At 49.7% G+C, this 14,990-nt stretch overlaps 1 protein-coding gene across 1 annotated transcript; it reads left to right on the plus strand.

Annotated features, from left to right (window-relative positions):
- The first annotated feature begins 496 nt into the window (after positions 1-496).
- Cldn15 (claudin 15) lies at positions 497-8,415 on the plus strand. Its single transcript, XM_085837331.1, has 5 exons — positions 497-981; positions 4,867-5,031; positions 7,008-7,089; positions 7,177-7,293; positions 7,381-8,415. The coding sequence occupies exons 1-5, from the start codon at positions 765-767 to the stop codon at positions 7,481-7,483; spliced, it is 684 nt and encodes a 227-aa protein (XP_085693457.1). The 5' UTR covers positions 497-764; the 3' UTR covers positions 7,484-8,415.
- The last annotated feature ends 6,575 nt before the right edge of the window (positions 8,416-14,990 follow it).

Below are 14,990 nucleotides of genomic sequence, written 5' to 3' on the forward strand. Positions count from 1 at the left end.
ACAACCCCAAAGGCAATAATGTTGTGTCAACAAGGCTGAGAGCCAAAAATTCAAGCCCAGGGCCCTATGATAATGAGGTCCAGGTTGGCAGGGTTGAGAGGTCTTCTCACCCCCAACTCAAACTTGATGGTCCTTGGCAATTTAGTGTCCCATCTGTAGGGTCTTCAGAGTCATAGGTCGCTCTCAGGCTCGCTTAGTCCATCATGGAAGCCTGTGGTGGGCCTGTTAGAAGGCTTCTTCTCTAGACACTCTGGTCTTTTGGGTACCTAAAACTCTTTGTCCCTCTAATTTCATTCCCTGGCTCTGGTGACAGCTGAGTCAGAGACAGGCCACTTCCCCTGGATTCCTAATGCCTCCCTTGGGGGCTGCTCCTTGGCTGTATCCCTAAGTCTCCTAGTAAGTCCAGCCTCCCCACTCCTAGGGCGGGGAGTCCCGGGCTAGGCCGTAGGCCGGGGGAGGGGGTGGACTTTTGGCCCGTTTATTCCCTCCATCACAATCAACAGCTGCAGAGCGGAGCAGGCTTGGCTCATTCCTCTGACCTGCCAGGAAGCAGAGCCTCCCAGAGACCAGGCAGAGGCACTCAAACCTGACCTCCAGAGGACGGCAGACAAGAATCGCAGCTGGAAGAGCACTCCTTCAACCTTCTCCCTCCTCAGTCTTCCTTAACATCCCTTTTGGGCCAAAGTCCCCGGAATTCACCTGGAGGTGCCATCTCTCTCTCAATCCCTGGGGCTCAAGCCCCCTTGGGGGACCTGCATCCCAGCATGTCGGTAGCTGTGGAGACCTTCGGCTTCTTCATGTCAGCCCTGGGACTGCTGATGCTGGGGGTGACCCTTCCAAACAGCTACTGGAGAGTGTCTACGGTCCATGGCAACGTCATCACCACCAACACCATCTTTGAGAACCTATGGTACAGCTGTGCCACCGACTCCCTGGGAGTCTCCAACTGCTGGGACTTTCCGTCCATGCTGGCCCTCTCTGGTATGGGGTGAGGGAGGCTCTAGGGGACAGAGAGAGGTTGGAGGGCTTAGGTGGAGTGATCCTTGAGGAAAGGGTGGAGGTGGTTGCCTTTGGGCACCATCAGGACACAAGGATTTCAGATGAAGCTCTTGGTTCTGGACAGCTACAGAAAAGGGTGCCGCATGATCCGGAATGGAACAGGTGTGAGTGTCACACACGGTTCCCTGCCCTAAAGTGTGACCCTCAGCCAGCTGAGGGAGGCCTCCGGATGTGATTTGCTAGCTCTAGGCATCCGGTAAAGGATGGAATGAATTTGGTGGTAGCCACCTGCAAGCTGAGAGGAGTCATGGTGCTAGTGTGCTGGTGGTCACGGGGCTTCTCAGCAACGCGGCGTGCAGGCGCGCACGGGATGTTGACTGTATTTTAGTGGTTTGTTCTGGGAAGCGTTGGCTCAGTTGGCAGGGGTGAGACCAAGACTCCCATCTTGCTGGTTGAACGCCACCCTCAGTAGCTCTCCAAACATCCACAGTCTGGGGGTCTCCCTGCTCTGCTGAAACTCCAGACAGAAGGGAGACTACTAGGAAGCTTAGACGCATGCTGGAGAGGCCGTTATGCAGCTGCGCAAGTGTATTTGGGGCTCAGAGTGTTTTGTGTTGTTTGATGGTCTTAAATGGCTGCAACCTGCAGCCTACCTTGGGCCCAGCCCTTCTTTGGAGCCTTCTCCTACCCCTTTCTTGCTCACCGCACAACACCTCCTCCCTTCCCTCCCATCATTTCCCCCAAGGGATCCCCAGACACACATATAACACGTGCACCAATCCGAACCAAACAGTAGCTCCCCAAACTGATTCCGCCGTGTGCGTGTCCACACCATCACCTCCCCAGCATCCACTAGACTTCCCAGTTGTCCCCACGCTACAGATACAAAGAGTCGATGACCATGAACCCTCTCTGGTTGTTCCTGCCACTAGATTCTGGTCTTGCTTTTCTGGGAGCCCAACTGCTGCAGGTGATGAGTGAGTAGGTAGGGGAATCTGAGACCTGCCCAGGGTGGCAAACAGAACGTTGTGAAATGGCCTCATATCTGGAAGATGCTCTGAGCTGAGATCGTGTCTAGGTGACTCTCTGGTACTCTGCTTTCCCCAGCTCTCCTGAGGTAGCCAGCGGCTAGGACTGCTGACTATGCTCCATACCCAACCTGTGGAAAAACTGAATCTATTCTGGGCCACAAACTCAGAGCAATAAGTGGCCAGAGGGGACCATGCATAGAGTCAACGCAGCACCCGGCCAGCCTGCTGCATCCCTGGTGTGCAGAGGGCATTTTGCTGTGAGCCTGGTGTGTGTAGGGGGCGTCTCACATGGGGTTGCTGCTCTTTGCCCATAAGAGAACTTGAATTTGGAGGAAAACCACATGGAGTTTGCTCGGGTAATGGAGGGAGTTATATTCTTTGGTTTGGTGTGTGTGTGTGTGTGTGTGTGTGTGTACGTGCGCGCACACACACATACACACACACACACACACATTGTTTTGAGACATGGTGTTGCTATGTAGTCCAATCTCTGACCTCGTTATGTAGCCTAGGCTAGTCCTGAACTGGAAAAGAGCCTCCTGCACCAGCCTTGCAAGTGCTGGGATTACAGGTGTGCACCACCATACATAGCTTTTCCTTTTACGTGGACATTGCCCTTCCCTTATGCAGTCTGTGCTTTTCAGATCTATTTACACCGTTAGCCTCATTTTGTCAAAGCGCAGCCACTCTGCAGAGGTAAGCAGCCTGACTAGAGGCAGAGGAAGTAGAGAGAAGTTGTAATTTCTATTTCCTGTGTCTAAGCCGTGAGCGTGAGCCAGTTTATTCTTCTATGATCTTCTGAGTTCCAAGAGGGACCCCCCCTGCCCGCTTTGCACCCAGTATTAGAGACTAAAGTCAGAACCATATATATACCAGACAAGCATGCCACCACCGAGCTACCCTCTGTCCCTCAGTGGAGGAGTCTAGGCCAGGGTTATACCACTAAGAACTACCCCAAGCCCTCACTGGGGAATTGCAAGCACAAAGCTCTACCTCTGAGCCACAGCACCAACCTCCTTTTTATATTCCATTTTGAGACAGTATTGCTGAGATGCTCGGGCTGGCCTTGAACATGCAGCCCTCTTGCCTCAACCTCTTCAGTGCTGTGGTGATTTCAGGCATAACTCACCAAGCCAGGCCTAACAACCAGTTAATGACTTCACACCTGTGCAGTCTCTATACTATTCAACCACTCTCTGGATCCACATACCCATAGTCCCTTCAATCATCTTTCCTTTGTCCATTAGCGTTCTCTGCACATTAAGAATTGGTGGGAGGGAGGGGACTATGGGGAAAAAGGAATTGGTAGGAGAACTCTCTAGAAGGTGTGGCTGGGAGATATAACGTCCTCTCAGAGACCTTTGTCCCCCCTCCCTACCTCTTAACTCCAGGCTCCTTCATCTCTTCCTGGCAGAGACCCAAGCCTTTTGCCTTCTGCACCATGCACTATGGGCCCCACCCAGAGAAGGGGTGCAAGGTTCCTGAGAGTGTTTGACAACCATCAAAACCAGGAGGAGGAGCCAACAGCTTCCCTCAGCTTTGGGGAAAGGGAAACCAAGGCACCAAAAGATTCTGAGCTGAACTGACTGGGCCGGGTTCCTAGGCCCAGGTTTCCCATCATCCGTGGTCCTCTACCCTGAATCATTGCTGCCCCCTGCTGGTTACTCAACTCCAACCCACAGTGTCCAAGGTGTTGGGTATAGTACCATAGGCCTGTAATTCCAGCAAACCCAAGGCTGAGCAGGAGGATCAAGAGTTAGCTATGTAGCATTTTTTTTTTTTTTTTTGAGACAGGGTTTCTCTGTATATACCTGGCTGTCCTGGAACTCACTCTGTAGACCAGGCTGGCCTTGAACTCAGAAATCTGCCTGCCTCTGCCTCCCGAGTGCTGGGATTAAAGGCGTGTGCTACCATGCCCAGTGCTATGTAGCAAATTTGAGGCAGATAGATAAATAGATAGATAGACAGACGGACAGATGGACAGACAGGCAGAGGCAGGCAGATCTCTGAATTCGAGACCAGTCTTGTGTATCGAATTCTAGGATGGCCAGTGACTACACAGGGAAACCATGTCTTGTGGGTTAAGGGAGAGAGGAAAGAAGGAAAGAAGGAAGGAAGGAAGGAAGGAAGGAAGGAAGGAAGGAAGGAAAGGAAGGAGAAAAGGGAGAGTATGGAAAGAGTCATTGAACCCTCACTTGAGTGTCTAATCATCTCTCCAAACATTTGCAGTTCTGCCTTAATTGTATGAGGCCTAATACCTCAGGGAGAGGCTAGGATGGACAGGCTGCAGAAGACTAGGGAAGGGGCTTCAGTTCTGTGGCTGTGGGAGCCATCATCCATGCTGGGGGAAGACTTTCCCTTGTGGCTACTTTGGGGCCAAGCCATCCTCCTGCCAGTAAGGGTTTTTCATGTGCTCTGTAAGGTGGCTCGATAAACTTGTCACCCAACGTGACATTTGGTGGTGTCCTACTTTGGTTTGTTCTTGGGACCTCCAGAGGAAGGGATAGGTACTGTTTACACTCCCCCAGGGACACATGGGTTGTGTCCCCAGCATCATATAACCCAGAACTGGTGGTGTGTGCCCGTCACCCCAGCACTGTGAGGCAGAGACCAGAGGAGAAGCTTAAGGTCATGCTCAGCAACTGCAACAAGTGTGGGGCCAACCTAGGCTACATGAGGCTTAGTTAGGCTGCGGGTGAGAGAAGAGGAGCCAAGATGGAGCAAAAGAGATAAGGAGGGAGGCTGGAATGGATTCTGAAGGGGGGGGTGCTAGGAGTTTCAGGTGCAAGAGACCGGCAGGAAAAGGCTGATGGCTTCCCCACTGTACACTCTCCAGGGTATGTCCAGGGCTGCCGGGCTCTCATGATCACCGCCATCCTCCTGGGCTTCCTGGGCCTCTTTCTAGGCATGGTGGGGCTCCGCTGCACCAACGTGGGCAACATGGATCTCTCCAAGAAGGCCAAGCTGCTGGCCATTGCAGGGACCCTCCACATACTTGCTGGTAATGGGGGACAGAGTGGACCCACGGGGTGGGGGGTATCTCAGGGCTTGTCTCACCTTCCCCTTTCAATTGACCCCAGCCCTCTGTGCCTCAGCTCTCCCCTCTCTCCACCCTGTCTGTACCCTGCAGATCTCTAGACCACAACTCACTGTCCAAGGTAGGGTTGTCTCTGCTCCCATCTGAGCCAAAGCCCAGGCACATCTGAGAGACTGTTTCCTTCCAGAGCTTATGACTGGCTGAGAGATCAGAGTCAGGGCATGTACACACACACACACACACAGTCACATACATACACACACATATACATATAACATACACATATACACACATATATACATATACACACATATATACACACATATGCACATACATATCACACATATACACACATACACACACATATACACATACACACACATATACAACATACATACCACACATACATATACACATATACACATATACATGTACACATATACATGCATATATACACACATATGCCATACATATCACATATATATACAACATACACATATACACACACACACATATATATATATATACACATGCATACATATATGCATATCACACATATACACAGCATACACACACATACACACACATCACACATACACACAACACACACATGCTCACTCACAGTAATGATATACAGATGGCCCATTACTGCCCAGCTTACTTCATTTCTGCACACATTCCACTTCTTCATGATAAACCACGCAGGGCTGGAGAGTGAAGGCACTTTGTGGTGACCCAAGATTGATCCAGAGACCCCCAGAGTAGGTGGGAAGAACCAGTCTTGGAAAGTTTTCCTTTGGCCTCCATACGAGCACCTCCACTCAGGTGGATACACCACACACTAAATAACACGGAGTGGGGGATATTTCCATTTCCTAGCTCTGAAGGCTTGGCAAGTTCCCTTAGCCAGTTTGCTGGAGGTAAGTGACAAACCACAGGGATGTCAGAGGCAGGAAAGACTTTTTTGGACAGTTGGGCTTTCAAGATGTGGATTGTTAGCATCTGGGGTCACGATTAGGTCATGTTCTCTGCCAGTTAAAGAATTATTAAATGGCAGGGAAAAAAAGTCCCATGCTGGACAGAGAGCAGTGGAGAAATCTTGGACACAGCAGATGAATCCGCAATAGAGGAAAAGCTTTTATTGGTGATAAGGAAATAAACCCATGCGGCAGACACACAGAGAAAGACTCAAAGCAGGGCGGGCTGGAGACGCCAAAAATCCAGTATCTTGTTAAGGGCTGAGGTTTGGCTGTCAAGGGCTGAGGCTTGGCTGTTTTTTTTTTTTCAGTCTGAAGAGGCTTCCTAATTTAGGGTTGGTCAGTTGGAAGGAAAGACAGGGTAGCTGATGGGCCCTCAGCTGTTGTGAAACATATCCTGATCGGGGGTTGAACTGTTGAGTCAGTCCATCAGCCATGTGCTGGCAGGAGAAGAAAGTCCTCAAGGCCTTTGTTTTAAGCTGCCAGGCTTTTGTCTCAGGTCCAGAAGGGAGGAAGAAGTTGGACTTCTTTATTTACCCAGGCATGGCTGTTCTCCCTGTCTCCCAGGGAATCCTTTTAAATCCTGGCCCCTCCATATGATTGAAGGCTAGTAGTGCACTCTGTGGTGGCTCATGACTATATTCTCCAGAGGTAACAGGATCAAGGTTATGCCAGGCTACATGGTGAGTTCAAGGCCAGCCTAGGCTTCCTAAGAGCTTGTCTTTAAAAAGATACCCTGGGACTTGTGTGACCCTGGGACTTGTGTGACCCTGAGACTTGTGTGACCCTGGGACTTGTGTGACCCGATGGCTATAGTTTGACTGTGTCTGAGGAAAGGACATGACATTCCGCCCCTGCTCCTGATCTGCCTGTCTCTCAAGCCCCTCGTAGCTCACTTGCTTGTGAGTGTGTGTGTGTGTGTGTGGGGCACATAGGACCAGACCCTCCGACCTTTTTCTCCAGGAGCCTGTGGGATGGTGGCTATCTCGTGGTACGCCGTCAACATCACTACTGACTTCTTCAACCCCCTGTATGCTGGAACCAAGTAAGTGAGGAACCTCGCCCTTGGGGACATGGGTGGGTCTCAGCCCACACTTCTATGGGCTGGCACTTACCTCTTCCACTCCTCCAGGTATGAACTGGGTTCCGCCCTCTACTTGGGCTGGAGCGCCTCCCTGCTCTCCATCCTGGGCGGCATCTGTGTCTTCTCCACCTGCTGCTGTGACTCCAAGGAGGAGCCAGCCACCAGGTGAGGGGATGAGCGAGAGGAGGGTATGGAGTGAGGACCACAACATCCTATGACCCCCGTGACCTCGCCTTCCTCTTCATCCCACAGGGCTGGGCTTCCCTACAAGCCTTCTACAATTGTGATACCCCGCGCCACCTCGGATGAGAGTGACGTCAGCTTCGGTAAATATGGCAAAAACGCATACGTGTAGGAAGCTCTGGCCTGCTGGACACCGTTTCTTGTCCCACTGTCTCCAGGACCTGCGGGCGGACCAGTCTCCAGTTAATAACCTCAGGACAGGCCAAATTTCCTGGCCTCACCCTGTGCCTGGAAGCCACTACCCACTCTAGGCACACCTTACCTGGCACTCAGCCTCTCCCTGGAACAGAAGCTGCGGGGGCAACTTGCCTGCTTCCTACAGCTGGACACAAGGGGACAGAGGTGTCTGCAGCATGGGACTCCATATAAATGTGTGCATGAATAAATGTATATTGTGATTGTTCAGGGGGCACCAGGGGTCATGAAGTCACAACCTTGTAAGGGAGTCCTTTTCAAACCATAGACTGTCAAGTCTGCCCACTTTGGGGGCTATCTCATCTAGTGAGACAGTGTGTCAGGGAGCTGGGGAGATGGCTCAGTGAGTTAAGAGTGTTTGCTACACAAGTATGAGGACCTGAGTTCAAATCCCCAGAACCTGTGTAAATGGCAGGCCATGGATACAATCCTGCAACCCAAGTGTGCTAGGTTGCGGTACTCTTGAGGCTTATTGGCTTCCAACCTAGCTCCAGGCTCCATATGAGACGCAGTCTTAAGGGAATGAGGTGGAGCGTGATGGAGCAGGGAGCTGGAAACCCTCTTCCCACCTTCTCAGGCACACAGACTTGTACATAGACTACACACATGCACACATTCTCAACAAAAGGATTTGAAAGGGGGAGTCACTAACAACTGATCCACGTCACCCACCTCAGGAGATTGTTAATAGCTGTGATGCTCCTGGCCTGCTGAAAGTTCCTCTCTGTTGACTCTTGACCTATTTTCTCACAGCCTCACACAGGGGCAGTTGATCTAGAACAGGCATTGGTATGTGCATGTGTGTTTGAAGGTTTGAGGTTTAAAATAAAGATATTTTAAACGATGCAGTCTTTGCATGAATGTGTGTGTGCCGTCACGGGGCTTGGGTGCAGCATGTGCCTACAGGTGCCTGAAGAGACCCACAGAGGGCACAGGAGGCTGTGAGCCAACCTGCGTGGGTGCTGGAAACAGAATCCTGCTCTTCTGTCAGATCTGCAAGGGCTCTTAACTGCTGAGCCATCTCTTCAGTCCCTTACTGGAGATAAATAATACAGGCGGGAGCTTGAGGGTCCAGAAAGAGGAGCTCATAAGAACGTGATACTCAGCCGGGCATGGTGGCACATGCCTTTAATCCCAGCACTCGGGAGGCAGAGGCAGGCAGATTTCTGAGTTCGAGGCCAGCCTGGTCTACAAAGTGAGTTCCAGGACAGCCAGGGCTACACAGAGAAACAAAAAAACAAACAAAACCCCCCCAAAAAACAAAACAAAACAAAACAAAACAAAAAAAGAATGTGATACCCTGCAGGCTTAGGAGTGCGTGCCTTTAATTCCAGTACTCAGGAGGCAGAGGCAGGCAGATCTCTGTGAGTTCAAGGCCAGCCTGGTCTCCAGAGTGAGTCTAGGACAACCAGGGCTACACAGAGAAACCCTGTCTTGAAAAACAAAAACAAACAACAACAAAAAAACCAACCCCCCCCAAACAACAACAACAACAAAATAAAACAACAAAACAAAAAAGAAAATGGTACCCTAGAGTATGGATTCTGGCATTTTAAAGAGTCTCAGAGAATAAGACATCAAACCACGGTACAGGCTCCTCAAAAGGGAATCCCTGGGACTGTGTCTGTCTGTCTGTTTGTTTCACCCAGGCCCGAGTGTGCTCATCAAGAACAGGCTGGGCCTAATATGGACATATTTCTGTGGAAAAGCTACAATACCTTCAAGAAAGAGGCTCTGAAGGTCCGTGTGTAACACAGCGGATTGGTACGTTGTGGGCAGCTTAGTGTGAGCCTTTGGGGACCAAGTAGAGCTGGTGCCTGATTAGATTTTAAAGTGAGTCTGGGTGTAATCGTGCACCCCTGTGACCCCAGCACTTGGAAGGCAGAATCAAGGACATCCTTAGCTCTATGGTGAGTCTGAAGCCAGCCTGGGCTACTTGACACCATGGCTACAAAAAGTATCGAGCAGAGCTTAATTAGGGAGCTAGCTCAATTGGTAAGCAATTGCCTTTCAATCACGTGAGGACCTGAGTTCTAGTTCCAGAACCCAAATCAAAAGGCTAGATAGCTGGGCAATGGTAGTGCATGCCCTTAATCCTAGCATTCGGGAATCAGAGGCAGGCGGATATCTGTGAGTTCCAGGCCAGCCTGCTCTACAGAGCAAGTTCTAGGAAAGCCAGCGCTACACAGAGAAACCTCTCTTGAAAAAAAGTTTTTTAAAGAAAAAGAAAGAAAGAAAAAAAGCCCAGGTATGGTGGCTTATGCTTGTAATCCCAGCACTGGGGAGATGAAAAGGGGGTGGGGGTCACAGGCTGGGAGATGAAGGGGGCGGGGGTCACAGGCTGGCCAGCCTTCTCAACAAATGTCAGAGTGTCAGAGCAAGACACATCTGCTTTCTGTTGTGATACCACTGTGACCAAAAGTAACTTAGGGAGAAAGAGGTTTATTTCAGCTTTTAATTCCCAGGGCACAGGATACATGCACATTCTAGTAGTATTTTTATAGAGCCCAAGCTCACCTGCCTCGAGAATTAGCAGTTAGGAAAATACCCCCCATAGAGGTGCCCACAGGCCAATCAGATCCAGGCAGTCCTCCAATTGAGATTCCTTCAGATAATTTTGGGTTTGTGTCAAGTTAATAGCAGAAGCTAACAACACCTACGGTTGATCTGCACACACACACACCCAAGTACACATGTATACACACACACATACACACACAAAGAAAAAAAAAGAAAAGAAAATGAAGCCACTAAATAGACACCTTGAGTCCTGTGGGAAAACTGGGGACAGGGGGCCCCCTGCAGTACTTTTTGGTGACTGGGTCTGCCTCTGGGTTTTGGCAAGTGGCCCTTTCTTTTTCCTGTAACGGAATCCACACAACTGTATAGACTCCCCTGCCTGCCTCTTCCCTTCCTTTCAGAAAGCCTTAAGCGAGTTGCACAACTGACCACTTAACAGTATCAAGCTGGTTGCAGGGCGGGGCTCCTACTTCTTCAGCCGCTCTGTGGTCACAGAACTATAAAAGACCGAGGGGAACTTTTTCTTTGTTTTCTTTGTTTGTGTTTTTTTCTCTTCTCTGTGTAGCCCTGGCTGTCCCAGAATTTCTTCTGTAGACTAGGCTGGCCTGGAACTCACAGAGATATGTCTGCCTCTGCTTCCTGAGTGCTGGGATTAAAAGTCATCACCGCCAGTCCAATGGGGGTGAGTCACACACACCCCCCATTTTTATTTATTCTTCTCTCATATATTACACCCTGACTACACTGTAATCTCTCCTCCTTCCTTTTTCCTCACCATTTTCCCTCTCCCAGATCTGCTCTCCTCAACCTTCCTTCAGAAAAGAACAGGCCGGGCTGGTGAGATGGCTCAGTGGGTAAGAGCACCTGACTGCTCTTCCAAAGGTCTGGAGTTCAAATCCCAGCAACCACATGGTGGCTCACAACCATTCGTAACGAGATCTGACTCCCTCTTCTGGAGTGTCTGAAGACAGCTACAGTGTACTTATATATAATAAATAAATAAATAAATAAATCTTAAAAAAAAAAGAAAAAGAAATGAACAGGCCTAGAGACATCAACGAAATACTCCATATCAAGCTACAATAAGACCTGGCACATATTCTTACATCAAGGCGGGATGAGGCAACCCAGTAGAAAAGGGTCTTAAAGACAGGTAAAAGAGTCAGAGACAGTCCCTGCTCCCACAAGAACACCAAGTTACATAACTGTCTTAGTTAGGGTTTCCATTGCTGTGAACAGACACCATGACCAGGGCAACTCTTATAAAGGACAACATTAAATTGGGGCTGGCTTACAGTTTCAGAGGTTCAGTCCAGTATCATCAGGGCAAGGAAGCATGGCAGGATGCAGAGAGATGCGGTGCTGTCGGAGCTGAGAGTTCTACATATTGACCTACAGACAATCAGGAGAGATTATCTTCTGCAGGCAGCCAGGAGGAGGGTCTCTTCTGTCCTGGGCGGAGCTTAAACATAAGACCTCAAAGCCCACCCCCTCAGTGACTCACCTCTTCCAACAAGACCACACTTCCCAATAGTGCCACCTCCCATGGGCCAAGCAGATTCAAACCACCACAGCAACCAAACCATATGCAGAGGACCTAGGTCAGATCCACGCAGGCTCCCTGATCTCTGTGACCCCCGGGAGTCCAGGTCAGTTGATTCTTTAGGCCATGTTTTTGTGGTGTTGACCCCTCGGCCTCCTCCAAGTCTTTCTCCTTGTCCTCCTCCTCCTCGTCCTCTTCCTAGGGACTCCTCAAGTTTGTCAAGGGCAACTTAAAAAAACTATGTATTATTGTGTGTGTGTGTGTGTGTGTGTGTGTGTGAGAGAGAGAGAGAGAGAGAGAGAGAGAGAGAGAGAGCACATACGTACACATGTATGTGCCACCACATACATGTGAAAGTCAAAGGACAACTCGTGGGAGTCAGTCCCAGGGATCAAACTCAGCTACAAGTCACAAGTGCCTTTACCCATTAAGCCATCTCACCAACCCAAAATTTTAGTGAGAACTTGTCTCAAAAACCTTGAAAAACCTTGCTGGATCTCATTAGTAGCTAATTAAGGTCATTTGTCCAGCAAATACCTAGGACCGCTCCTGCTGTGTGCTTAGCAGGGTAATTTCAAGAATTAGGTAATTACAGCCTGCAATTACAGCCTGCAATCCACTTAGACAAGTAGCGAGTCTGGGATCCTACAGACACCATGCCAATCTCCGCAGCCAGCACCACCAGCAACAGGAACCTCTAAGCTTCCCCCTTGCTTCCCAGGAATGTCTTGATCTAATGCTGTGACAATTCTCTATACTCCACTTCCGACATCCTGAGTGTCCCTGAACACTAGTAGCATCAGGGACAAGAGTCAACCTGACTGGTCCCATTTTGTCAGGTATCAGACAGAACTATCTGGTTTCCTCTTACACCATTTTGCAACACTTCTCAGCCCTTACCCCACCTGCCTAGTCACTCAGCCCTTGAAGCTAGCTCAAAACTGAAATTACTTAAAGGGTTGCTGGCGGTACAATCTGTAATTGAGGCTATTTGGGAGGCAGAGGCAGGAAGATAATGAACTCAAGGCCTGCTGGAGCTACAGAGTTGAGTTCAGCCTGGACAATCTAGTGAGATCCTGTTTCAGAATATAAAATAAAAGTGATCTGGGCCGGGTGTAGTGGCGCATGCCTTTAATCCCAGCACTTGGGAGGCAGAGGCAGGCGGGTTTCTGAGTTTGAGGCCAGTCTGGCTACAGAGTGAGTTCCAGGACAGCCAGGGCTATACGGAGAAACCCTGTCTCGAAAAAAAAAAAAAAAAAAAAAAGTGATCTGGGATGTATCTCAGGGTCCGAGTGCTTACCCCATTGAGTGATCTGGGATGTATCTCAGGGTCCGAGTGCTTACCCCATTGAGTGATCTGGGATGTATCTCAGGGTCCGAGTGCTTATCCCATTGAGTGATCTGGGATGTATCTCAGGGTCCGAGTGCTTATCCCATTGAGGCCTGGAGGTGAGTGTCAGCAGTCGAGTGCTCGCCTAACCTGGACAATGCCTTGGGTTCCAGAAAAAAAGGGGGCGGGAGCAGGGACAGAGGAGAGGAGGGGGTGGAAATGGAGGGAAGGGAGGAAAGAGATAAAACATGAACTCAGAACCAGGAAAAAGAAACTAAAGTGCCTCCTTTCAAGCTAGGCACAGTGATGCACGCCTTTAATCCCAGCACTCAGGAGGCAGAGGCAGGCGGGTTTCTGAGTTCCAGGCCAATCTGATCTACAGAGAGAGTTTCAGGGGATCCAGAACTATATAGAGAGACCATGTCTTCAAACATCAAAACAAACAAACAAACAAACCACAAACCCACCTCCTTCCAAACTAAATTCATAGCCAAGAAATAGGGCCAGTGAGAGGGCTCAGTGGGTGAAGATGCTTGCTGCCAAGGTTAACGACCTGAGTTTGATCCCAGGGACCAACTTAGTGGAAGAAGAGAACTAACTTCTAACACACACACACACACACACACACACACACACACACACACTTTTCATTAAAAACAAAATGAGGAAAAACCTGTAGCGTAACCAATAGCAGGTAAAGGAGCGGAGCTTCCACAGGACTCTGGTCCCCAGGGTTGATGCGGCTTGGCCGAGCTGGCTAGGTGGTGCCTGCTTCCTCCTTGGCCACTTGATAAGCTTTCAGAGGCAGCTTCGAGATCTGATAAAGAGGACGACTGCTCCCAGGGGAGGAGGAATTTTCAAAAATCTTTTCTTCCATTATTTTATGTGTACATGTTTTGTCTGCATGTACGTCTGTGCACCCCATGTATGACGTAACCTCAGAGGCTTGAAGAGGGCAGCAGATCCCCTGGGCTGGAGCTAGAGACCGTTGCGGGCTGCTATTTGGGGGTGCTTGAAATTGAATCTGGGTCCTCTAGAAGAGCAACCAGTGTTTTTAACCACTGAGCCATCTATCTAGCTCAAGAGGAATATTTCTCCAAGGGTACATGAGTGACTGCTTCCCTGCTGGACCCTCCAAACCAGCTCTTGGGGTCCATCTGCAGGAGGACATACAGCCCTCTCGCTTTCTAAACACCAGACGTGGGCAGGAGACAGCTGAGTGGATAAAGGCACTACCCTTGGAAGCCTGATGACCCACGTTTGATTCATAGGACCCATACATGCCACGGCTCATATCTGTAATCCTAGCACACCTGCAGCAAGATGGAAGAAAGAGAACCACTTGGGAGCCTTGTGGGCCTGAAATCCGCTAAGTGAGGAGCAGACACAATAAGAGTCCTGTCTCAGCAGGGTAGAAGGGGAGAACTGATTCCTTCAAGAATTGTCCTCTGCCATCTATACGCTCACTATGACACACGTGTGCGAACATGCACATACGTGCACACACACACTCATGCACACACACATAGAGGAAAAAACCTTCAGATACATGTAAAGGAAAACTATTTAAAAAACAATGCTTAAGAGGCAGAGGCAGCCGGGCGTGGTGGCGCACGCCTTTAATCCCAGCACTCGGGAGGCAGAGGCAGGTGGATTTCTGAGTTCGAGGCCAGCCTGGTCTACAAAGTGAGTTCCAGGACAGCCAGGGCTATACAGAGAAACCCTGTCTTGAAAAACCAAAAAAAAAAAAAAAAAAAGAGGCAGAGGCAGAGGCAGAGGCAGAAAGATTAGGAGTTCCACCTAATGGCTACACATATAGTAAATTCAAGGCTAGCCTGGGCTATGCAAAACTTTGTTTCAAAAACCAAAGTAAAGCAGCAGCTAAGAAAGGCAGAGATGACTTGAGAGTAGCTGGAGAATGGGACATAATCCTCCCATGACACAGAGGGCCGGCAATGGAGGCTACAAGAAGAAAGGCAGAGTCTATGCAGGCCTGACAGTCAACCTTGACCTTCACCTCCAAATACCCCA

Source organism: Mus caroli, unplaced genomic scaffold (assembly GCF_978045245.1).
Source record: "Mus caroli unplaced genomic scaffold, Mus_caroli_1 scaffold_4, whole genome shotgun sequence".
In the NCBI taxonomy this organism is placed as follows: Eukaryota; Metazoa; Chordata; class Mammalia; order Rodentia; family Muridae; genus Mus; species Mus caroli.